The sequence below is a fragment of the Astatotilapia calliptera genome, chromosome 3 (assembly GCF_900246225.1).
Source record: "Astatotilapia calliptera chromosome 3, fAstCal1.2, whole genome shotgun sequence".
Classification (NCBI taxonomy): domain Eukaryota; kingdom Metazoa; phylum Chordata; class Actinopteri; order Cichliformes; family Cichlidae; genus Astatotilapia; species Astatotilapia calliptera.
The window spans coordinates 38,897,193-38,924,108 of NC_039304.1; the positions used below are offsets into that span (position 1 = coordinate 38,897,193).

Here is a 26,916-nt window from a genome sequence, read left to right on the forward strand (position 1 = left end):
TGAGTGAAGTCTCCTCATTTGCATCTCAACCTGGTATTAGATAGTAGAAAAAGTAGATAAAGGCAAAAACATCGCAAGACAGCATCTCTGTTTTCCTTTTTCGTGTGTAAATGTAAAAACCGAGTCTTTCATATGCTTCATTTACATGTGCACAAAAACATATAGCAAAGAAAAAGCCACATTCGCCAAAATACAAGTGTACATGTGGACGTAGCTTTTGTGTCTCTGTTTTCTGCTGCAGGTGAGAGACGAAAATTGCTGCTCAGTCCTCCCTTTGCGCTTCTTTTCTACACTCAAGCAGCATTTCATTTATCACAAGTGCTCACATGCAAACATACCAACACTACTCACTCACTGACATATCACATAATTTTTTCCATATAGTGTTTTTGACATCCTATTATTTGTTGTGACCTTTGAGCTACTTGTAATACTGCAAAGTGTTTTTTACGATAGCATCAAGTGATTTCAGTTTGTGTGGCGGGAGGAGGAAAACAGTGGAGCAATCTACAATTTTTGAGGAGTGGACTTGCAGGCTTTTATTGCATAAAAAGACAGGACTGTAATGGTAAAGTGCAAACTGGATCACAAAACAACTACATTTGATTGCCAACACAACTTTTAGCATGTGTTAGCATGTCTGTGAAAGCACCTGCACAGACAGCCTGCTAACACAAATGTAGCCAAGCTGAGCACAGCAGGCAGAGCCTGAACTTAAAAAGGTAACAAAGACAGTAATTAGCAGTTCACCTTGCAGTGTTGTATGTCCCATTTCTATCTGTATGTTTCAGCACTGGATGTGTAGTTAGCTTAGTTGCCTTCCAAGCAGGTGTGATTCCTGGCCAAAGTAAAACTGTTTTGAGATTGTAACTCAGGAGGAAGAGTGGGCTCTACAGCCTCTTTTCCTTGATTTCTTCTTGGAATTGCCAAGGGCACACAAATGGTGGGGGGAAAGTTTTTCTATAACCAGTGTTGGGACTAACGCGTTATTAAGTAACGCGTTACAGTAACTACGTTATTATTGTGGTAACGAGCACGGTAACTAGTTATTATGCCAAAATCAGGAACGCGTTAGTCGTTACTGGGATTTAGATAGGGTCGTTACTCGTTACTTCGTGTGGTGGCTATCGCGGAGCTTCCACAGATTCAGTAACATTAGCAAGTGGTGGAGGCAGCAGGTGGATGAAGGAAAAGGGACGCAGAAGGAAAAGAGACCCGAGGCGGCCGCAGGTCCAAGTGTGAACTGAACTTCAGGTAAGAAGTTATGACCTGCAGTCTCTCTGGGTCAGATATAAACCAAGTTTAGGTGGAGTTTATTTTCGTTATTCTGACTTTTTCCGTACTGCGTGCTAGCTAGCATGACGGAGTTTCTATACAGCTGGGTGGGTGCTATGAAGTTAATGATGTTGAACTTTTTTTTGTTCATAAGTTATCAGAGTTGCCAACCGTCCCGTCTGGTATTCAGAGAAAATATTACGGGTTTCTTATTGAGGTGAAAAGGAACAGTGTGTCCCCTAATTCAGCTACAATGAAAAAGACACAAAGCTGGAGTTATTCTGTGTCTTTGCTGCACAGCTGCCTCTTCTTCTCTCATTCTCCCCCCTCCCTCCCTCTCCTGTTTCCACTTCAATCATGAAAACTGATCAATGATCAGCTGATCGGCTTTTCTCTCTTGTTTTTTTATCGCTCACTTTGCGCCGAAAGAGGAAACCAGCGGATGTCGCGCTAAACAACAGCAGCACGTTTAAGCTTGATCAGCTGTTGTTAGAATTCATTTAATATTAATTTCTAGTATCAGCTGATGTTTGCTGGAGCCACAGCTGCAAAAATGCTGCTGGTCATGATACGGTTTGGTTATCTGGTGAGAGGGAAACATGAAGATGAAACCAGGAGATGTTCTTACTGGATCATCAGAGCTGTGATGGAGAAACAGGTTTACCTTTTAGGTGACATGAATGAGTTGAAGGGAAGTTATGAACTGTTTCTGAGAGACAAATAACACCAGGATCCTTTTTTAGGTAGCTGACAGCTGGTAACTGTGCAGGGGCGGATCTAGCAAAGTGTTGCCAGGGGGCCAGGTAGAGCATTAACAGGGAAAGGGGGGCACAAAGAAATACTTTTCTTTCTTATTCTCATTTAAAATGTCTCGCTTTTAAAAAATAATTATCTGAATCTTACAACAAACGATTGATAGATTGATGCATATATACCATCAAAACAGTGCACATCACTGTCACAACAGTGTTTATTTTCATTCAAAGGCTTTATGATTTTTCCTATAATGGTGGGCCAGTCTCTAGTCAAAATGTCCGGGCCAATTTTCTGTCCCAGTCCAGCCCTGTATGCAGCTCATCTGCAGTCTGGTGTTACCAACATCTTCCTATTCAGAAGGCAGAATTTCCGAGTTCTGAGTACAATCGAAAGCACCACGACTGCAGTTTTTGTGTTGGATGTAAAAGGCGCACATGACACTGTGACGTAGGCTAGAATCATGGCAGTAGTCAATGACGGTCCAGGCGTGGGATTTCTCTCGTGGAAATATGCACATTATCTTTTCCTGTCTATTGGTAGGTGGCACAGTGCACCTGTGGCAAGTAAGCAAGCTAGAAGACTGGCAAAGTTATGGAAGCAACACATTAACAAGAGAATTCTGAGTAAAACCAAAGTTACTTTCCCTTTGAAAGTAACGAGTAACTTGAAGTAACTGAGTTACTTTTGAGAGAAGTAACTAGTAATGTAACTAAGTTACTATTTTAAAGTAACTTACCCAACACTGCCTATCAGTGAGTGAGTGGTTACTCTGATTACTCTGCATATCTAAGTGAGCTTGGGCAATATACTGAACCCTAATGCTTTCATGTGAGTGAGTGCAAACGTTAAACAATGTTGTCTAACATGTTGAATGTAAATGTTGAATGTCTGTTACTTGGTGTAAAAAGCTAATTTAGAGCTCCAATTGAGTGAAAAGTTTTTATTGCTTTTATTGTTAATGTACAAAAAAACAAGAGCATGCAAATTGTGTCAAAAAATTCATTGTGCTACTAGCACAACCTTTGTCCTCAGCAGATATCTGCACAGACAATAATAACATAACGCTAGCGAAGATCCTAGAGTGACATCAAAGCTGAGTGTATGCAGACCTGAGCCCAGCAGCCAGAGCCTGAACTTCAACAGGTAACAAAGGCAGTGATGAGGAATTAGGCTTGGACACTGGAGCCTCCATTTGACCTGCATTTTTAAGTATTGGTGGTATACTTGTTAGAGCTAAGGCTACAGCTATCGATTATTTTGGTAATCGAGTTAGTTATCAGTTAGTCCGTCTTTTAATCGGATAAGAAATGCTTTTGTCTTATTAATGAGCAATAAAACCCATTCAAAGAAAAAAAAACAACCCACAGGTCTTTCAGAATGAACTGCATATTAGTTTGCATTTTAGAAATTACAATGTTTTAAAGTTTAACTGCATAAAATTGATTTTTTATAAAAAACCAACAAAACTAAACTCTTTGATTGGATGTACATTTCATACTGAAAACATTTTCTTAAATTCAAAAATATATAAATAATCTCAAGTACGATCAAAGGGCAAAGGCAAATAAAATAAGATATATACGCAATCGAAAATAAAGCATACCTTTACTCTGTTTTCTTGCCTGTTTTCTTGGAGGCAACTTTTTGTACTGCGGAAAACAGACGCTATGATGATATAGACGTTAATTAATAGCGTCCAACCGAACAACAACCCTCACGTCAGTGGCTCAGAGTTGCCCATGTACATTTTTATTGGCCTGTGAAAAAAGCTTTTATTTTTATATTTTTAAACGCGAATCCAGTTTAATTGATAAAATATTATATATTACTCCACTTTCAATCTGAAAAATGGTACGAACGCCTTGAAATAAATCTGGACTAGTACACCCCATGCCCCCCTTTAGAGTCACCACTATTTGCTGGAGGTATCGCTTCCATATAAAATTTGAATACACCTTCTGGAGGCTTACTGCAGACTTATTGCTGTGTAAAACAAACAGTGGTGGAGGGAAATGCCAGTTTCCTTTTCCTTTTCTTCATGTCGGAGTTTATTGATCAGGTGGTTTGATGAAGGACTCCTGCTAGCTTTTTCCCAGTTAAGGTTTTAATGGTAATTACAGGAACAGGGCCTCTGTTTTAAACACTAGAAACACTCTTTCTTTTACTCAGTTTGAGCTTACCATCTCATTAAAAAAAACTGTGGCAGCGTCATCATCACTGCTGCTATGTTATCTGTGTTTTTGTTTAAAACTGGGGGCTGTGTGGGCTTAATGTTTTCAGACTTTTTATTCAAACACTGCTCCTAAATACGTTCCTACTACAGAGCTGTTTTTAGTTACAAGAATGAAATGTTTGTCTTTTCATCATTTAACACAGCGGTCCCCAATCCACCAGTCCGTGAGGCGTTTGGTACCGGGCCGTGACAGTTGAGGCTTGGGTGTGAAATGTACTGTTTTCAGGGTTTTTATTGTTTTTTATCGTTATATTTTTAAATCATTTTTATCATTGACTCGGTTTCCCCAGGTTTTTTCCTGTGTGTTATGAAGAAATCTTTTTTTGGGTACCGGTACTGGTTTTATTTTGTTGTATTTGTTTGCGACACCTTAAAGGCCGGTCCGTGAAAGTATCATCGGACACAAACCGGTTTGTGGCACAAAAAAGGTTGGGGACTGCTGATTTAACACATCGGCATACTGCAGAGTCATGTGTTAAATGATGCACTGTCTGTGTCAAGAGTTTTATAATCAAATTACTGGAATTACTCGATGAATCGTTGCAGCCGTAGTTAGAGCAGTTGATCCGGGTTCGATTCTGAGTCAATGCAAAGCTGCTTTGCTGCTGTAGCGGAGAGGAAGAGCAGGTTGTCTACTGTCCTTGGCTGCTCTACTCTTTATGTAAAAAAATATTTTTGGGCAAGATACCGTACCTGATGAGCCTGTGTGTGTGTGTTTGTGTGTGTGTATGTGTGTGCAATTGTTAGACAAGGTGCGGGTGAAATAACTCCCCAGACTAAGCGGAAAGGTGCTTTATACGCACCAGCAATCACTTCAAAGTTTGTTGTTGTTGTTTTTGTGTTTGTACTGTAAGAAAAATCATATGTGTATTCTCATTAGCATATATGATGAGGATAGGGGTTTGTGGCGGTGCGTGGAACTGTAGCCTCAGGTTTATATTGTTATCACGTTATGTCACAGTGTGTTTAAGTTCATGTTACAGAGTTAAGCAAAAGTAACAGTAACCAAATTAGTTTCTCTGGAGAGTAAATAAGCAACACACCGCATTGCTTTTAAGGAAAGTAACAAGTAATGTTTAACACTTTAAACTTTTTGAGTAACGACCACAACATTCTGATAACTTTACCCTCCGACCTCTTTAAATGTGGGCACGTCTGGGTCCAACAAGTCCACATTAACAAAAATGTAGTAAACAATCGCACTAATAATACAACAGCAATCCAACAAAGTCACAGGACTCAGTTAAAATCATCCACACTGTCACAAAAATATCGAGTAAATTCATTCAGTGTTTCCTCGCTCAGCTCTCTCTCTCCGTGTGGTTTCTAAGGTCTCTCCATCTCTCTCTGTTACCGGCAGGCAGCCAATCATCTGCAGGGTCTCGCGCCTCCTGTTTTCGCCTCACCTCGCCTCAGTGCCAATCAGACCGTTCACACTGCGCACACGCCACGGCACGTCGCCACGGGCGCCGCTGACAACAGGAGACACGGCGGAGGGCACAAGCCACCACACACACACACCTCCCCTCCCTGTTACTGAACATCAGCGTTGTGTGTACCCCCTGCCACCACCCTCCCTCGCTCCCTTCACTCTGTCGCAAGAGCGACGCACGTATCCGTTCATAACCTCCGCCATTATTCATCACCCCCTACCCCCTCCCTCTCCCCCGTCCTTCTCCTTTCTTCCCATGGTGCCGTTTTTTTTCCTTTCCTCGAGCTCGTCTCTTTTTCCCACCCCTGCAGGGTCTCCACAGAGCTGCTTCCTCCTCGCCTCACCCGGGCTAATTTAACGCCTCTCTCTCTCTCTGTGTGTGTGTGTCTCTCTCCCTGCCTCGCACTGGCTTGTGCCAAGCCCAGGTGATTATCCATCCGCCCCCCGTTATCCGTTACCCCCCTCCTCCTCCTCCTCCTCCCCCCCCCCCCCTCCATTCCTCCTCCTCCTCTCCTCGGTACCAACAGACCGACAAATCCCTCCCGGTGCTCCTTTCTCCCCCCTACCCCTCCTCTCCTCTCCTTTCCTCTCTCTCTCTGTCTCCTTCCCGCCAGCCATGATCCGTGGCGGGCTAATTCCCAGACGGTCTTCTTCCTCTTCTCCTCCTTCCTCCTCTTCTTCTCATCACCCTCTTCCTCCACCACCTCCTCCTCCTCGCGGGCCCGGTAAGTAGCAGCAGCAGCAAGCGCCGTCCATCTTCTCGTTTACTCCTCCTCTCTCTGTCGGACTGCATGCTGTGTTCACGGTATTTACCGCTCGTTATCGAGTCTGGCTATTTTTTTTTTTTTGATTGACCCCCCTCCCCCCCAACACTCACCCTCCCCCCTCCCTCTCCTCCTTCTTCCCTCCTTCCTTTTCCTTTCTCGTGCTGTGCCGGGGGGGGGGGGGGGGGGGGGGGAGGAAGGAGGGGAGGTGTTAATGTGTCGCGTGGGAGAGCCGTTTTCCCCCCTCGCGGCCGGTGGCCACCATGACCTTCTGTCGGAGCTCGCGCCAGCCCGGTTGACCAGACAGGGTAATTAGTTACGCCTCGGGGGAGTGGGAGAGTGGTGGTGGTGAGGAAGGGGGGGGGGGGGGGGGGGATGTTGCGAGAGACACACACACACAGACACACACAGGCTTGACGTACACACTGGCTGCGCACGCGCACGCAGAGCAGAGCGCACGGACGCACACACACATTTGAGGCTGCACACATTCAATTCTTTTCACATAGACATGCACACACACACACACACACACAGGGACACAATTTCAGTCTCTTTCTTTCTCCATGCAAACACATTTTCAAGCTCACACATTTGCAGCCCATTTATTCTGCACACGCTCACAAACGACAATGACTCCTTTACAGTTGGACTTAACCATTTGTGTGTGAGTTTGTGCGTGTGCACACCGAGAGGTCAGAGGTCACTTATAATCAGATTATTCCACCCTTTCTGATATTTCGAGGCCTCTGCTTGGACCTGAGATCTGCCTTACGTGAACTTTTTTGCCTATTGAGTGCCCTCCGTGGAAGCACTGGGGTCACAACCTGGCCTTGAAACCGACGCTGACGAGCTACAAATAGAGGCCTCAGTTCACTCGATGTCGGATGTTGCGGTGTCCCTGGTGGGGATTCGGCGCTTGCTTGCTCAAGGGCACGTCATCACCTGAGGAAAAGGGAATTCCACAAAGGAAGACGAAGAAGATGGCAGCTTGTTCTTTGTTTCCTCTTTTGTTTGCAGCCTTGTGTCATCGCCATCTCCATATAAAAGACAAGACGTAGCCACCGTGATGTCACCAGGTAGTTTGTTGGAGCGTTTTGTGCGCTGCCATCATGGTTTTTGAAACCAAGTGAGCTGTTGATGTGATGATTTTGAGGAGAGCTTATTCTCGACTAAATTTCCTATAATTTTTAAAATTCATTAGGAAAGCATTAGCCGAAGTCAGACATCGAGTTAGAATCAGACTTCTACACAGTTAGACTTCATTTTGCAGCTATGAGCAGTCGCCCCCTGCCGAACCTCAGAGGGAATGCAGGCTTAAGGGATTTCCCCTCGCTTACTGTCACAGGATAGTCGGTCTTTCATGTCCTCTGACGGCTTTACTTTCTGGGTTTACTTTCAGATTAGATGTGAATAACTGAGGGTAATGGCCTGCCGACTTAACTGACCAATCAATCAGCTACATTAAAATACTCTCTGTAGATCATTTGCGGGACTAAAACCACAGAAAATCTTGTTGCTGAGCCTGAAAAAGATGATCCACGAGAGTGAGGGTTTTCTTTATTGAATGCAGCACCTTCACCTGACTTTTCTTTTTACTTTCAGAGCAAAACGTGGCGACCACGCAGAACTAACTAGCTTCCTGTGCAACAAAGCCCACCTGAGTGTGTGTGAGTGAGTGTGTGTGTGCGCTTGTATGTATATGTGTGCGTGAGGTCATGTCGGGCATGACGAGTGGCGTGTGTGTGGACAGTGACCTCTCCTCGATGCTCCAGAGAAGCTCAGCCCCCTCGCACCATCACCCAAATCACCATGGCTACGGTGGACAGGGACAGGTGAGTTGACGTGTAAACTTTTGCATCCATGTTGGTCTCCCAGTGCAGGGCTGCAGAATCAGCGGGTGAAGCGAAGGTTAAATCAAATTAAATTTAGAAGGTTCCTGTTGAAACTGGCCTCGGGTCATTGCCAAAAACTCAATTAGATCATCCAGGTAGGCATCAATTACAGAACCCACCGCTGCTCTGCTGCGAGGGCGCCGATCTCAGGGTCAGCTGGTCGATTGTTCGGTCAATACGCTTTCTCATTAGTCCAATCCACTGCGTTACTTTCAAAGAACGAAACAAGCCTTTTAAGGATTGATCCATTAGCTGTGAAAATGACCCCCACATTTTCACAGCTAGGGGGGGGGACTGCCAGCTTAATTAATGCTCACATTTACAGAACTTTTACTTTTCAGTTTCCTTCTTGTCACTCTGCTCCGGAGAATACAGCGACGGTGTGGTCAGACCAACTGCAAAATAAATGTTTCCTGCAGTGAGACGACAGACGAAGTCTAGGCAAAAATGGATTTACTACAAAGACAGAATGTGGTACTGTTCATTAAGAGTTGTACTTTGGAATAAAGTAGTTCTTTGATTGGCTCTCATGAACAAATGTTTGTAGGCAAATAATAGAGATGAATAAAACTGCACTGGTGAATACAGCGGATATTTCTTTGTGAGCTGTGAAGGAAGGAAAACGTGGAACAGATCTGTGCAACAGTATTTGCTCCCTTCCAGATTTTGTAGCGATTTGCATATATGTCTTGGATTTTTTTTTAGATTCGATTAGATAAAACTTTATTAATCCCTCTGGGAAATTCGGTAAATCGTTTAGATTTAATGTCAATATTAGACAAAGATAGCCTGAGTAAATACAAAACACAGTTTTTAAATGATGGTTTCATTTATTAAGGAAAAAAGCTATCCAAACCCACTAGTTCCTTTGTGAAAAGTAATTGTTCTCTAAACCAGGGGTCCCCAATCCCAGTCCGCGAGGGCCGGTGTCCCTGCAGGTTTTAGATAACACCCTGGGTCAACGTACCTGAATCACACGATTAGTTCATTACCAGGCCTCTGGAGAACTTCAAGACATGTTGAGAAGGTAATTTATCCATTTAATAAATCAGCTGTGATGGAACAAGGACATATCTAAAACCTGCAGGGACACCGGCTCTCGTGGACTGGGATTGGGGACCCCTGCTCTAAACAGTACCTGGTTGTTCCACCCTTGGCAGCAACGACTGCAATGCCAATGAGTCTTTCGTGTCATGGTGGAGGAATTTTGGCACACTTTTACTCTGCAGCATTGTTTTAATTCAGCCACACTGGAATGTTTTCAAGCATGAGCAGCCTGTTTAAGGTCATGCCACAGCAGCTCAATCTGGACTTTGGCTAGGCCACTCCAACACCTTCATTTTGGTTTTGTTGGGCAATTCAAAGGTGGACTTGTTGGTGTGTAGCCAGCTTTTAGCAGTCGTCATTAGGCATAGTATCAACTCTGTCGCCTTGGTGTTTGCTGATATTTGAGGCTCCATTAACAGGTGAACCGCTCTGTCCTTTGTATTTTGCTCCATGAAGACAGCTCTGCCCACCAACCTCCCTGTAAAGCCACTTTATCCGTGTGCTTTTTTAAATTGATTATGGCTGGTATTGATAACAGTGATTGGTGCTATGTCCTGCAGGTGTCGGGCCTGGCTCCCATGCTGGACTACACTACAGAGATGGATCGGTACCGCTCCTCCATCGCCAGTTTCTACAAGACCAACGTCAATATGAACATGAACGTTACAAACTTCCCTCAGTCAGCCAAACTGGCCGCCCGCTTGGCCGCGGCCGCCCCCATCTTCCCTCCCACCGCTGCCAGACTTGGGGCTATGGCGACGACGCCCTGGGGTTGCCACGACAACATGAACATGAACATGAACCACCCGGCGGCAATGTTCTGGGGCCGACCTAAACCCGTGGCGGCCACGCCGACGCACCACCCCCACCACCATCATCACCCCTCTGCGACGCCGGGTCACATGACATCCTCGCACCCCCATAGTACCAGCATGCACCAGAGCAGCAACAGTGGGTCGGGAGGGGGAGGAGGTGGTGGGAGCAGTGACGGTGGAGGGGCTGAGAAACACGGACACACTGCCTCACTTCCTGTTTCACAGGGAACGGCACACCATCACGCCATGGCATCAAGCAACGGGAACTTCCTTCCTGGATACAGTGGCGGAACAGACTGTGGCGTCATGAACAAGCAGGGACACACCCACGCGGACATGATAGGCCTATCAGAGGGTGGCAGCTGCAACGGAGGAGGGGTTATGGGTGGCAGCTTCCTGGGGGGGCTGGGACTACCTCCCGGGGTCATTGTTATGGCAATGGGGTCAGCAGGGGGCGGGATCTCAGACGCTAGCAGCGCCTTTCAGATGACAGGCGGCCAGCGGGCGCTAACAGACTGCCAGCAGCATGCCAACTCCTCCCCCTGCCCCTCCTCCTCCTCGCCCCCATCATCAGGCGTGACAGCGGCGGCCGTTTCCTTGTCGTCATCATCATCTTCGTCATCCGGGACGGTGGCTAAAAGAAAGAGGAAGCGGTGTGGCGTGTGCGGGCCGTGCAGGCGGCTCATCAACTGTGGCGTCTGCTCATCGTGCCGCAACAGGAAGACGGGTCACCAGATCTGCAAGTTCAGAAAGTGCGAGGAGCTGAAGAAGAAGCCGGGGGGAGGAGGGGGGGTGCTGGAGGTGAGTTCATGCACGCACACGCACGCATACACACGTGCACACGCACAGCATTGGCTGGACGTTAGCAAATGTATGTCTCATCTTCTCTTTCTTCTGTGTGTGTGCGCATCTCTGTCTGTGTGTGTGTGTGCATCTCGGTGTGCGTGTGTGTCTCGGTGTGTGTCCTGGCTCACTTAACCCAGATCACTGGCAGTGATGCTCGAGCTGGAAGGCATCGCTCACCCTGCTGAGTGTGTGTGTGTGAGTGCTGTGCAGATGGTGGGTGGTGAAATGCGAGAGCTCGGTCCCTGCTGAGGTCTGGCAAGCCGCCAGCAGACACACACACACACACACACACCAACACTGATTCACGGTGATAAAGCGGCCGGGCGAGAGGGAGGGAACAGCGAATATTTATGTGATCTACCACTGCTGTGTGCGTGTGTGTGTATAAGAGTGTGTGAGCGCAATAAGAATTAGTGGCGATCAATAATTCTTTGACACCAGCATTCGACCTCACTGATGACTCTATATATCTCTCTCCCTTTCTCTCTCTCACACACACACGCACACGCACACGCACTTCCTGTGGGAATCGCTACAAACTATCACTAATTATTCCCTCATCTGCACACATGTGCTGTGAGGACACGCGCTGAAACACTGTGTGTGTGTGTGATGGGAAGAGAGTGAATTAGCAGCCATAATCTTCCTCAATTACACGCTAATTGGACCTGTGGAGGCTAACGGCAAGTGACAGCGGCGTGTGTGTGTGTTACAAAGCATGTGAATGTTTGTGAGGGCAACTCTCTCTCTCCCTCTCTGTGTGTGTGTCAGCAGGTGGTTTCACACTCTTGCCTCATTCTTTCCGCTCTCTTTGATGTCGACCTGACAAACTCTCAGCCTGGCACCAAGTTTACTCTGTGAGATGAACAGCAAAGCACCCTGGGTAGTTTTCTCCACCTTTCTCTGCAGCAGGATAACCTGTCAGAGCCCATAGCAAACTGGCCACTAACTTCAAAGTGATTTCAAAACCAGTCACAGCTGATTTCAGTGCACTCGATGCAACGTATGCAAGGATATCATACCCCGCATATGTAGGCGTCGTCACTTTTAAGAAGTCCAGTTTTGAAGCCTTAATTTCAACTTCATGTCCATCGTCATGTTGGCGGTTGTGGAGCTAGAAGCGACCATATTTGGATGAGAGGATGTAATTGAGTTATCAGTTAACTGTGCTAATTAGTGAGTGTCACTGACCAAAACTGAAGCACAGACTTCTTCGATGGTCAACTCTTAGCAGGTAGGGTGACCACATGTCCCTCATTACGCAGAATTTATGGTTCGAGTCTAAGGATGGCCCTTCTACCTGCAGTGGCGCCAGTGTACAAATAAGTGGTACAACTGGTCTGTGGGCCATTCTTGCTTGTTTTGTTGTTGGTCCGTTAGCCAGCCAAAGAGAAGAGTGAAGTTATAAAATACAAAGAGAGATCATGGCAGCGGTGGAAACTTTTCATTGTTTTTTACACTCGGTTTCACTTCAAACATTTTTCTATTCACGGAGTGAGCAGAGAAGGGTTTTCAACCGCAGACGTGCTCCCATCCTGGCCTCCAAAATCCTAACTACAGATTGCTACCATATGACATTTGCATCTGCCAAATGCTAATTGGTTGACAAGTAGGTCAGAATAGGACAGGAGCAACAGGAGTTCACCAGGAATGGGAGAACTGTGAAAAAACCCCATCGAAGATTAAAAAAGAAAAAACAAACAAAAAAAACCCCCAGCAATGTAACAATTATGCAGATTGAAAAATTATGCTTCAAGTGAGACTGCACAACATCTTAAACATCTTACAAAAACCTCCCACATTTTGACTGGTTCTGCACTTTTCTACGCCTTCTTTTACCCAGAGCATATGAAGGGAAAGCATTTTATTATAGTCACATGAAACTTAGCCAGTTTAATACTGAGCTCATATTTTGTTGAATATGATGGAAACCACCATAAAGGAAATGAAGTGGTAGTATATTCTGAGAAGTAACATTTTTGTCTTTCAGGTTTTTTTCTTAAACATATTTTTCAGTTTCACACTGAAGAAGAGTACATGTGTCATAGTTGGTTAAAAATAGCGAAATTGTCACATATGGCTCTGTCAATCTACAATGTATCGCTACTGAAAACCACAGACCACTGACCATACAGAATTGCAGCTGTACAGGGGTGTATAAAGACTATTTCATGGACCATAAAAGAAACTTATTATCTTACTATCTTATTAAAAGATCGAAAGCAACAGGAAAAGTTGCATTGAAATATATTAGTCTATTACGACTATATTAATCATCAGATAATTGCAATAATATCCTCCAAAAGGCTCAAAGAGATCAAACAGTCCAAATGTAGCGGAGCTGAACCTGTGTCGCCAACCATCTCTCAAAGAGGCCACACCCCCAAAAATGCTGGGGACTGTTTCATTATTGGGGTCACCTTTTAATTTATATTAAAGAACTTGTTTTTACATGCTTTCCCTTTACAGATGAATACTTTACTTTGTGACTGGTGGCTCTTCTTTCAACAAACCCTCTTTTTTTTAAGATTATCTCAGTATTAAACTAAACCAGTGATAGTTTGTGTATCCACACAGTCAAAGAGATTTGCTGTTTTTCGAAGTTAATTTATATCCCAAACCCCAAATTATAATGAAATTAAACTTTATCACAAGGTGACAAGACAGGAAATCTATATTGACTCTATGAAGTTCTGCTGGCAGCTTTTCAGAGGAAGGAGAGTATAGTCGCAGCAGACCGACTTTGATCTACAGCCTGCATCACTGCGGATGTGTTTACCCACACAAACGGTTCAAGAAACACAGCAGAAACTGCGAGCCAGCGTTGATGCTGATGTGATCCAATATTTACAATTTAACTGAAAAAAAGTCAAAGGTAAAAGACTAAGATTCAGGAAAGAAATAGTAGAAACAGACATTTAGGTGTGTATTTATTTTGTCATTTCGATTTTACTGTCAGTTTTCCTATGTCTCACGCCACATTTTGTCTCCTATTCTTAGCGGCCTCCCTCTGTCCCAGCCAGTGAGGCATTTCGTTGGTTCTTCTAGCCTTCCCTCCACCAACAGAACCAAAATCTGGAGGCCTAGCAGGAAGTCACCATCACACGGACTGCAAAATCAGCAAAAGGACTACAACCTCTGGAACTGAAATTGATTCTCTGCGACAGGATTACAATTTCATACTGTATGGATGACAGTTCCCAGACTGAGACTATTCCCACCTCAGCTGGAACAGGGAGTAGCTAGACAGAAGGAGAGGAAGAGGGGGCAGTTTGGTCACAGGCAACCGGACTTGGCCAATTGATGTGGTGATGCCATAATTGCATGTTTTTCCCAAGATTGTGCAAAGGTAAATTTATAAATCAATTCTTAAAAAGGCGCACACAGAATGTCCAGACCGTAGCAAGCAAACTGGCTAGAACAGATACTAGTCTGTATTTGTACTGGCTAAACAAACTTGTTCCAGACCTCTAAATTGTCTATCACTCCTCCTGTTTGCTTTTCTTAACAAACAGTTCAGGCCTTGACTATTGAAAGGATAGGCCGCTAAGTAGCCACATAAAAATAATCTATAAATTCTGTAGCTCTAATCTATTACATAAAAATTTCGAAAAGCTCAGGTTGTTCCATTGCAAGCTTGACTGGATGAATATCGAAACATTAACGGTTCTCTTATGGCTTACTCATAGAGTTGCAATCAATTCAAAGACTAGTGCTGGAACAAAGCTGCCACTATGTCTATGTCTGTAGCTAGGCTGTTCTTAAAATTACATGAAATTGTATCAAAACGACATCTTTGAGGGTATATGAAATCTGACATCTACTGGTGAAAATGCAAGACTATTGCCCTGTACCTCTACTTTTAGCAGTTCTTTGTGTCAAGATCTAATCCACTTTTTATGGACTGATTTTTAGACTTTCTTTCATTGGGTCTCAGCCTTATAGGTAGGGTAAGGATCTCGGATGCTGCTCTTTTGCATCAAAAGCAGCCAGCTGTGGTGGTTTGAGCATCTAATTAGAGATTCCCTCTGAGTACTGTCCTTTGGAAGGTTCCAGTACAATCCAAGCTCGAAGGAGCCATGCAGATTGTAGATCCCATTTCAGCCAAGAGAAAACTGGGAACTCCCACGGGTAACTGAAAAATGTTGCAGACATTGGGAGATTAATACCCTGCATAGTTTGCTATCAATGCAACCTGACCCCGAAAAACAGAAAATAGAGGCATGGCATCAAAGATCAATAAGCCAACAGCAGAGAGAGTGTTCTGTACCTGCTTTCAACAGTAAATGTTAGATTTGGGAAATTGGGCTTCTTTGTAAGCTTGACCAGATGTTTTGGCCAGATGTTCCGGTCACGTGATTGCTCTGGCAAAAGCGGGTGGTGTTATCAATAAGGTAGATTATCCATTTCAGATCCCAGTATGGACCTCAACATGAAGTTTACCTTAGCCTGGTGTACCTCATGTAGCCTTGATTTAAAAATGTCTGAAAATAAAAGAAGAAAAAGGAAGGAAAAAGGCAATCAAAGCAGTGTTTTTGTAAGTTCCAGAACAGTCTTGACAATCTCATTCACATAAACATGTATTAATTACATAGAAATCATTTTAAGTGCCAACATTGTAACCGTTTTATCCATTTCCTCTAATGTGTTATGTAGCTTTTCTGTAAAGGTCCATCAAGTCACAAAGCCCAAAGTCCACACCAAAGGAAGGTAGTCTCTCCCAGAAGAAGAAAAGCCCAGTTTGTAGCATAGGATTTCCTGTTGTTACTTATAAACATCATTCTGAAATAACAATATATGCCAGTTTGGTCCTGTTAAACTAATGACAATGGATTACTCTCACTGTAATCCCCCTGACACTAGGAAAATCATGTAGCTAACATTACCTCACCTCTGACTGGCCACCCACAGGAAAGAGCTTTCTGGAAATAATCTTCAGTAAATATAAGAAATTATACAAACTTTAGTACCAAATGTAAACCAGTAAACAGATTTCATGAAATTCAGCAATCTTGCTGACAAACATATTTTGCTAAGAGAAAAAGTATTATGTTAATAGTGACATTATTGCAAGGACGCTTTGTGTACTGTGCAATGTAGCAACTTTTTTTTTTTCTTTTTCCATAACACTTATATTACCAGGAAGTAAAACAATTGAGATGAAACATCTCTTTCTGGCTTCCTGGATTTTGTGAGAGTGTCCTTATCCTAAACAGGGAGCATAAGTCTAGCCTGGTTTTCAGTTATGGCAATTATGACAAAACCATAGTTCTCAGAGAAAAGCTGTTCAAACATGGGGAGAACATGCAACAGGGCTTACCACTGAAGCATCGTGCTGACGTGCTTTTATAGAAGACTGTTCTTGTTCTGGGTCAAGGTCCAAACTCCTTAATCTGGATTTCTTTTATGAATAACATATCTTTAAGGTATGTAAGCGGTGTTCACATAAACATCCAAGACATTACCAGTGAAAAGCTGATTGTCTGAAAGTTCGAAGTAAATAGAAAAAATAACTATACCGGATTAAATTGGCTACTCTTCCTTTCAGGGTGTTCAAATTCATGTGCAGCCCAACATGGCTTAGGTTGCATAGTGGAAGTCATCCTCTAACCCCTCAGGACCCTGCCTCGGGATGTTGGAGCAGAACTCTGCATTGGCAGCCTGGCACCTGAGAGTGAACTCAGGGTGCACAACACACAGTTTGCCATAATATCAACTAGCATGGTAGTAGAACTCCTGATCTGACCTTTGAGCTTCAATTCTTCCACATTCTGCTCTCTCACAGTTGCACTTTTTGATTTTAGTACATAAAGTATAATTTTGGTCAGCTGTAGTCTTGCTGTCTTGAGATGTCCGATAATGTGAACAGAAGCCGTATATATGGTATATAGTTTGTGATCATGGCACAGATTATGTATGTTTGTGTACAGCCTTCACAATCTGTGATAAAACTGTCACCTGCTTCCTCTTCTTCCTCCTCCTAGCAAACCACAAACCCCATTGTAGCCAAACCAGGAAGATTCAGGACTTAACCACAGAAACAATTACAGTCTGACCAAAACCGGATGACACGTTAACCTCAAAGGGAAAAAAAATCACCACAGAGAGGATACAAACTGACCTCAGCAGGACGTGATTCAGGACTGTTATTAAGGACTACAACTTCACCACAGTAGGACTACCACATCACTGTTATCTGTCTCTTCTGTCTACCTCCTCCTCAAGAACATTAAAGGCACCTTGATTGATTCTTATTGGGCTCTGTTCATGTTGGTACGGCATGATCTGCTTCTTAACTCTCTAGATGGTCCGGAGCTGATCTGCCTCTTGTGGAATCTGGTGTTTAGATTTTGTATTTGCAAGTGTACTCTGCTGTCTAAATGAGTCGTGAAATGTCTGAATTTATTTTATTTGTCTAGATTTAATGGAAAGTTCTCAGGGTGCAGTCACACTTCTGGTTTATATGAACTACAGTAGACTGAACACAAAACTCACTTTGTTGCATTTTTTTTACATTTGATTAAAAGGTGGCAGTTGAAGGTTTGAAATTCCTGTCTTCACTAAAAGCTTAAAATGGCAAGATGCATTTTTAGAGAAGTATGGATCAGAAAATCTGCTCTCAAGTTACACCTCCAGTCCTGAATATTCAGATCTCTAAAGTTCATATCTATGAGACCCCTGCCAGGACCTCCAAGAGAGTTCAGAACCAGTTTCTCTGTACTTGTATCTGGGCATATTGTACCACACATGGTGACCAGTAGGATCCAGAACAGAAGAACTCACCTGCAGTTTATTTGTGGCACAGAGACTCACCCTTGGATCATCTGGAGAGCTCTGAGGTTCTGAGTATAACTCTGGGACTAAAAGGAACTGAACTGAACTAAAAGATCAAATCAGAACATTACACACACACAGAAAAAAATAATGTTATTTCCAACACGTCTGTAGGCCATTGATGAGGCCCTATGAGACTTTGTGCACAAAAACCTTTATTACTGTTAACAATAATTTGTCTTATAAAATGATTGGACGGCAGAATCCACAGCCTTCTTAAAGTCTTATTTTGAAATATTATCTTCACGAATGTTGAGCAATCTGCCATCAGAAGACCTTTGATATGCCATATGGATGAAAGTACTGGGCCAACCACACATTAGGAGCTGCTCGACCATGGAAACCCATGCCATGAAGCTTCTGGTGACGTATTTTGCTGATGCTAGAGGCCTACTCTTTGTAATGTTTAAAATGTTTGTAGAGGGACGCTGCATGGCTAAGTGCTTGATTTTATACACCTGTGGCAATGGAACTGAAAAAAACCTGAATTTACTGATTAGGAAGTGTGGCCCAGCACTTTTGTCCATATGGTGTATCTGGAAACAGTCAAAAATGTTAGCCATTTCACATGTTTTCTGGGTTGGATCACATAACATTTAGAAGATTTTCATTATAACACACTCTTGTTACTTTATCACTTATCCACTCAGTAGATAAGTGATTTGTAACTAAGAAAGGAGAACATTAACTCCTGAAATACATAAATGTGATTCCAGCCAGACACTATAAAAAGGTGGATGTAGATACTGTAATGCCATCCAGTGGTTTTTGAAATCCTGGGAAAATTATTTCTAAATCCCCAGTCACGCTTGTCTACAAATGGTTCAGTGACCTGATGGCAACCTTATGGTTAGCAAAAACTTCCTTGTGATTGCTTTGGTCACTGGCAGATTGCAGTGGTCATAATTTGGATGAATGTGACAGACTTGTCTACAAACAGTAGTCAGTTACCGTCCAAGCTACAGTTAAACTGAAAAGAAGGATGCAAACTGGAACTGGATACTATTTGCCTTCATGAAACCGAACTTTTACTATAGAGGCAAACATTCTCCCTTTCTGGTTTGCTTCAAACTTTTTGAAGTTTTACTACCCTAGCAGCCTAGCAGTTAGCAAGTATTTGCAAACAAACATGAAAAATTTTAGTCAACTGTGGAATTTGGTAGCAACCAAATTTAACATCAGGAGGTTTTTGGTAGTGGACCTTTTTTTTTGCAACAGATTACACCCAGTGTGCAGCAGAAACATTGAGGAACCACTACCAACTAGTTGGGAAAAACAAATTTCCTTAGCTACCAATACAGCAAAATTGGTTGTATCACATCCAACACTGCAGACACCTCTCGAGCAAAGTGTGCATAACATCACATAAGAAACGTCAACGGGACCCTAAGTCTTTCTGCAACCCTAGCTACCACCATCTAGTGGCTTTCAGATAAATTGCAGTGTTTAGGTACTTGGGCATTGACTTCATTTTTCCAACCTGAAAATACATCCGTGTTTTATACTATGGTCCTGTGTAGCTGATCAGTACTTCGACAAAGTGGTCTTTAGGTGAAACACAAATACTGAACTATATTTTCTAACACTATATTTGTTGAATTTTGACCAGAAAGAAGAAATAACACAAGACAAAAAATAGTAATCACAACCTGATTCTTTTGTTCCACAGACAGCAAGCCCAAAAATTCCGATTTAATAAAGAAAATCTTTATTAATTTTTAATTATTTCAAAGAGCACATATTTGTGTTAATTTGTTGCAAATAATCTGACATCATCAGCATATAGCTATGTAGCTTTATGCTCAATGCATCCTCCTATTATTCCATAAATATATGAGTGTGATGCCATCATGATTGCTTGCTCTGACATGTTGACAAATCTGTACCTGACAAATATGGCGACAGCTTCTTGTAATAGAAACTGGCAGTAAAATATTTTAAATGTTTTACTTGGACGTTCACGTCCATAACAGACAGCACCACTAGTAGGTCAGAATTTCAACTTCAAAGAAAATGTCTTGATAATTACCTGATGATTTGGTGTTAAATTTGTACAAAGATTCAGGTTTCCCGCTGAATGATTCCTAGTTTGTTTGTGGCTGGTTTCAGTTACTACCATCAGTGTGTTGAAGTTTCTGCACCTGCCGACGTGATGGAAATACAGATTACTTTTATTTTGACGTAAGCCTAATTTATTTTTGGAGGAAAATGTTCCATTGCCTCATTGTCGGAATCAAACATCCCCTTTTTCTCAGGTTGGCTGAGGTGTCGAAGGTGTTGAGGGGGGGTTTGAGAGAGGAAGGGGGCGTTTGTTTTGTATGTGTGTCCTCCTCCTCATGTATTCTGTCTCTGTGACCTCCTCATGTGCTGAATTATAATAAAGCATTTCAAAGATTAGCTGCGAGTGTGTGACAGACACGCAGTGGATGTCAGGTGATTGCATCATACAGTATTGTTTGTAATGATGTGTGTGAGAGGGAGAGTGAGAGAGCTGGAGGGGAAGGGGGAGAGTGAGAGCAGGCAGGCATGAAAATGAACAATATGTTTTCTTGTGTTTGTGTGAAATTCTCTGCCACAAGATGGAAGCTGAGTGTGTGTCTAAGAGTGTCTATGTGTGCGCGTGGGCTTCTCATCTCAGTAATGGTGTTGCTATCAGAAAAAGAGAGAAAGACTGAAAGGCTGGTTGTCCCTGACGACAGTGTTCCGTGTTGCCTAGCAACAGCGCTAACAATGGCCCACCACCAGTGTTCTAGAATGTGGGCGTGGCCTGACAGATAGAGAGGGGTTGAGTGATAGAGGAGGGCACTTTTCTCTCAGCAGAGTTTTCAGCCCATTAATCTCGTGATAAACAGCTGTGACATGAATGATTGATGTTTATTACAGTCTGTTGCAAATCTGCGAATAAAGCAGCTTTCCTTAAATCTGTCAGAAATCTAAACAAACAAACAAACAGCATGCAAAAGGAACGCCATTACACAAAAAGAGATGACAAATCTAAAGGCACATCTACAGCTTTAAGAACCACTTCGTGCTTATGCAAAAAACAAAAAACGAAGTCTTTAAAACTCTGACGTGAATAAAATTCTGCACAGGGTTGAGGTGCAAAAGACATGGTATGCTGAAAATGACCAAATCCAAACAAAAATCATAATAATAACTGCACTATTGTACAAAAAGTCTTGATCCACTCTTCGCTTCTTTATTTGCTGATAGGAAATTAGGAATTACAGCAGGTTAAAAAAGTATTGAAGAAAATATATTTCTAAAGTTGCTATTGACATGAAATTCTCACCAAAGTCAGCTACAACCCATCCCATCTGCACACAGAAAGAAGTAGAACATAGATGTCCATAAATTATGTGTAATAATGAGGTAATAATGACGCTCACCACACAAGACTCCAAAGAAATCTCCCTGTTAGAGCTCAGTCTGGGGGGAGTTATTTGTATCTCCTTATCTTTCCTCATGTGGTACATTTTTCCATTGTTATACCTCTCTGACCTGTCTTCCCCATGTGATGTTTTGTGTAATGTATGGTTGTGTCCAAATTCATGGGCTGCATCCTCCTGAGGACCCGGCCTTCGCGGTCTACGTGGGCCGGGTCCTCAGAAGGTCGGGTAGGCCGGAAGTAAACTGCTGGGGAAATTGGACGGTCTAGCCTTCAGATTTGCGTCACCGCTGTCTCGGTGGAGTTTAATAAACTCAGCCGTCTGCTCCTTGCTATCTAAAATATAACAGGACACTGGCGTAAATTTTCGACTGTCTCATACTTCTGTTTAATCAGTTTTCTGTTTGACGTTTAGTCAGCTGTGTGAAAACCAAGGAGGAACCCACCCGGGTGATTAATAAAGTTTTATTTTATCTAATCTAATCTAATAACTTTAATCTCAGCCAAACCAATTTACTCACGAACAAACAAAACACTGAAAAAAGCCCAACAATAACATTTTTAGGTTGTCTAAGTGAATTATATATTACATTTAACCCGAGTAGCGAAAGTCCGCGGTGATCTGAAAATGATGTGCCGGGAGTTGTGCCGTTCTCGGCTGCATCAGTAACCCTCGAGCTCCCGGCTAGCTATCGAGCTGGTGGGTAGCAGATGCTCCGAAAACATCGAAGCACTTTGGCAAATATGCGATATCTTGATAAAACGAGCAGATATTTGATGTTTACACAGCTACTTTCTCGCCTGAAAATATGTTAAAAGTTTATTTTGTGACCCAGAAAGATTAGTAAGAGTAATTTTAAAACTTAGTAGCGGCCGCCATTGCTGGAAACTGGAGTTTGGCTGGGATATGGTGGGCCACGAAGGACACACCCGACCCATCCTTCAAATTCGGGGAAAAGGAGGACGCATTTGTCGGCCGCATTCGGAGGAGTCTATGGTCGTGTCCAAATTCATGGGCTGCATCCTCCTGAGGACCCGGCCTTTGTGGTCTACGTGGGCCGGGTCCTTAGAAGGTCGGATAGGCCGGAAGTAAACGGCCGTGAAATTGGACGGTCTAGCCTTCAGATTAGCGTCACCGCTGTCTCGGTGGAGTTTAATATACTCAGCCGTCTGCTCCCTGCTATCGAAAAAAAAACAGGACACTGGTGTAAATTCTCGACTGTCTCATACTTCTGTTTAATCAGTTTTCTGTTTGACGTTTAGTCAGCTGTGTAAAAACCAAGGAGGAACCCACCCGGGGGATTAATAAAGTTTTATTTTATCTAATCTAATCTAATAACTTTAATCTCAGCCAAACCGATTTACTCACGAACAAACAAAACACTGAAAAAAGCCCACTTTATGTGTGTGTGTTTATAAGTAGTTTTAAACGTTGTGATCCACAAAACAGCATAACAGTAAAAGAAGAACTGACTGCGTTACAGTCAGTGCGGGAGCAGCGGTTTCGCTCATGCGTGGTTCATTTGCAGTTTGGACGCATAGATGTGAACATCTCCTGCAGCTGGGGGAGGACTATCCTCTGCCCATGAGCGCTTTAGCACGGGTGAGGTGCCCACAGCAGCACCGCTGCTTGTCGAGAGTAAGAGCAACACGCTCTTTCACGTCAAAAAGTCGTCATAAATAAGTCTCCAATAACACCAGAAAAAGTCGCCAGACTTGTCGCTAGTCGTTTTTTAGAAAAAAAAACTCACTAAATATAGCGACAAAGTCGCTAAGTTGGCAACACTGGCTACTGAAGCGTACGACACAGAGCGCCCTCTGCTGGCGCACCTTACATGACAGGAAATGGACATTAATAGTGTCCTTACCAAAATAAAGTGTCTTTGGGCATAAAATAAAATGGGGGGGGGGGGGGGGGGTGACTATTTTCATGTGTTTATCTTTATCATAGTGCCACCTATGTGCAGACACCAGACAGGTTCATCCCTTTTTACGCTTGTATGATTCACTGGTTAGTGGCTTACCAAACTAAAAACATTCCTTTGAAAGTGGTTGTGTACAAGGACTGGACTGAGAATGAGTGAAAAAGCAGCCAAGGGACAGACCTTTGGAAGACCTTCAGAAAGCCTGGAGAACAACTGCTCAAGATGACTTTAAACAAAAAGAAACGTAAAGAAACTAGGGGTGGCTCAAGACTTTTGCACAGTATCTTTCAAAACAAGACTTTACAAACTGTGAAATTGTACTTATAAAACAACTTCATATTTATGCTGTGCAAAGACATGAAATTCACTTCTGAAGAGTAGTTTTATGGGTTTTCAACAAGTAGTTTTATTTTGAAATTTAAAAAATGTAAATTCAGCGTTATGCTGCTGTCTATACTGTCTGAGGTTCATTTCAAATCTTTCACAGCACGTTTTCCAGTATGGACATGTATGCTGGAAAAGATGCTGTTTTCCACTTGTGTACTCAGCTTTCTCTTTAGGTGTTTTTGTACAGCTCATCATGTCATCTTTTCTCCTTTACACTCCTCATGTTCTTCAACTGTAGTAAGGAGTTGGCATTGATCCATCACAGTGTGTAACTGTGTGTATTTAACAGCCATTTAGTGGGACCCCAGCGGCTTTAATTAGTGTGGGAGAACCGCTGTCGCTGGCTCGGTCTCTCTCGGGGCTCATTATCCCACTTAGTGTTCTTGCTCTCTTCTAAGGGCCAGTGAAGAGGAGGACACGGAAATTGGGAGGAAGAAGGAGAAAGTGAAAGATGAGGATGTGGTGAGAAAGTGATGACATGATGAGGAAGAGGAAAAGGGGGGGGGAACCACTCCTCTGGCTCCATCTGGTGGTGAGAAACATAAACTGCACTGACTTTTCTGTTACTCTTTTTTTCTTGTAAAAATGTAAATCACAGAAAAACGTTATTTTTTCTAACTTTATTAAATGATTTGATGAGACGGGCGATGAACTGTGGGGGAACTGATCCACTAGTCCTTCACAGTGAAGGGATCTGGAGGTTCTGTCACTGTTGAGTCAACTTATCCCCTTAGACTGCAGGCCGAGGTACTACCTGTATCTGCATGTGGTTATTTTCATGTCAAATAAATTGTTATTTTTAACTGAAAATTTTTTAATCATGGATTTAAGTGGAGAAATGTTCCTATGATGAGTTTCTGGGCTCAGCCTTAGAGTGAGAATAGCTCAGAGAACTGCTGCTGCTCCACATCAAAAGGAGCAAGCTGGCTAGGATGCCCTTCTGGGAGCCTCCTAGCTGATGTCCAACAAGGAGAACACCCTGAGGCAATCACAAGAGAAGCTGGGGAGACGATGGGAGATTTTCAGTATGACAATGATCCCAAACACACTGCGAGTGCAGTAAAAGCCCACCATGATACAAAAACACACAGCGGACCACTATCAGTCATGGATTTTCTGAAGCCCAGATATTACTGATGAAGTGTGGGCTCATCCTGACAGAGAACATGACAAAAGACAACATCTAATGTAGAGCTTTGAATGTCCTTCAAAAAGCCTGGAGAACTAGTCCCGCAGACTACTTAAAGGAATTACAAGAAAGATTTGCTAAGTGAGTTCCGGCTGTGTTGAAGAATAAAGGTGGTCATACCAAATATAGACTTGCAAGCTCGTTGACAAACTCTGTTTTTGCCTTATATTTTTTGTTTTTATGTTTTCCAAGAGCTACTACTCTGAAAAATAATTAATTGAAAATTAAGGAATAAATGAGATCTAAAAAGGAAAAGTTTTATGTGTTTTTATTCTCCTGTTTTCCACATTGTTGGTTTAATTGTCCTTCACTCTGATTTCCTGACTCGTTTTTATTTTCCTTTCCTTTTTGATTTTTATTCATTTTATGTTGTTGCCACCTATTCTGTTTTACTGATTTTTTAATGTCACCTTTGCATAAAATAATTAAAATTTACTCAGATGAAAGAGATCTGGAGAGGCCTCCCACCTGTTAATCATAACAATCACACAGCTTCAGATACATTTTTCCAGTATTGATAAATTCGTTTATAACGCACTAAACGTACTGTGTGTATATAATGTCTGTAAGCAGTCATTTTATATTCTTTTTCATATATATATATATACACATATATATATATATATGGGCTTAGCAAATTCACTGGGCCACCTTTCACAAAAACCAGAGGACACAAATATGATTCCTTAATGCTTTGTAATTTCAGAATACATTACCTGGTTTACCTGTTTACCTGTTTAGACATTACAAATAACGTTTAAGTTACAAAAAAAAAAATCCCATGGTTTGGCCTGAAGTAGCACAATTACCACTTCTTTGTGTCTGTGAAGGTTCTCAGTCATCCAGGTCATCGTAGTCAAAGGAGCTTGCAAAGAAAAGCGTCTGGACTTCTTTAAGTTGCTTGAAGACGTTTCACCTCTCATCCGAGAAGCTTCTTCAGTTCTAAGGTCAAATGGTGGAGAGTCCCAGATAAGAAGGACAGACGCAACAACATTGTCATCCCCTATGTAGCCGGTGTATCAGAAAAACTCAGGGGAGTTTTCTCCAAGCATGACATCCCAGTGTATTTCAGACCCAGCAACACACTCAGACAGAAACTGGTTCACCCGAAAGACAAAACGCCAAAACACAAACTTAACAACGTGGTGTATGCTGTACAGTGCAGCGAGGAATGCTCAGACCTCTACATTGGAGAGACCAAACAGCCACTTCACAAGCGCATGGCACAACACAGAAGAGCCACCTCCACAGGACAAGACTCAGCAGTCCATCTGCATCTTAAGGATAAAGGACACTCTTTCGAGGATGCCAATGTTCACATTTTGGACAGAGAGGACAGATGGTTTGAAAGAGGAGTGAAAGAAGCCATCTATGTCCACTGTGAGCGACCATCTATGAACAGAGGCGGGGGTTTACGACACCAACTCTCTGCCATCTATAATCCAGTTTTGAGATCCCTTCCCAGACGCCTTAATGCCCACTCACATCCTGGGCCATCTGACCTCAGGAAATCACATGATAGGGTGGGGCCAGGTTTCACAATGAGCACACCTGAAACTCTGGCTGATTGGGACCCACACCCAGTTTCACACCTTGGCTCAGGCGATTAGAGGATCATCAGGAGGTCCTTTTGTCCCTCTGTGGGGGGAAACTCCCACTAGGTTTAAATCTGGGACTCTCCACCATTTGACCTTAGAACTGAAGAAGCTTCTCGGATGAGAGGTGAAACGTCTTCAAGTAACTTAAAGAAGTCCAGACGCTTTTCTTTGCAAGCTCCTTTGACTACCACTTCTTTGCTTTCATAATATGATGATGCAACTTTAGACCAGATGTGCACTTCCAGTCTGTTGACTGGTATAAAAAGCAAATAAAAAACAAACCCAAAACCCGATGATTCATATCCGTGAACACAAATGCACAGGCAGCTATTTGTGACTTTACCCCCCCACATTTTGCTACTAGACTGGGCCAGACCCCAAACACCCCAAAAAACTATTTTTTTTGCTAGCTTGGGAGTTGTGGAGGGTTGAGCTAACCCTCTTCCCTACTGTTTTCATTTGGTTGTAGGAGCTGGAGTGGGCAAGTTAATGACTTGCATGTCTTTGTTACCTTTCATTGTCAGGCATGTCA

General features: G+C 43.0%; 2 protein-coding genes across 6 annotated transcripts in view; one reads left to right on the forward strand and one right to left on the reverse strand.

Annotated features, from left to right (window-relative positions):
- The window catches only part of LOC113019455 (deleted in malignant brain tumors 1 protein-like), a 616,212-nt gene that overhangs the window by 517,678 nt on the left and 71,618 nt on the right, over positions 1-26,916 (reverse strand). The gene's annotated exons all lie outside the window — the stretch shown is intronic.
- Positions 1,226-20,294, forward strand: LOC113019475 (CXXC-type zinc finger protein 5). 5 transcript variants are annotated; one of them, XM_026163220.1, is made up of 4 exons: positions 1,226-1,254; positions 8,066-8,295; positions 9,963-11,018; positions 14,064-20,294. In XM_026163220.1, exons 2-4 carry the CDS (start codon positions 8,179-8,181, stop codon positions 14,109-14,111), a joined length of 1,221 nt encoding a protein of 406 aa, XP_026019005.1. In that variant the 5' UTR covers positions 1,226-1,254; positions 8,066-8,178; the 3' UTR covers positions 14,112-20,294. The 5 variants fall into 5 exon arrangements, 3 of the variants coding, with proteins under 3 accessions (XP_026019005.1, XP_026019004.1, XP_026019002.1); XM_026163219.1 differs by lacking the exon at positions 1,226-1,254 and adding an exon at positions 6,394-6,421; XR_003272016.1 differs by lacking the exon at positions 1,226-1,254 and having other exon boundaries at positions 6,843-8,295; positions 14,064-16,787; positions 17,048-20,294.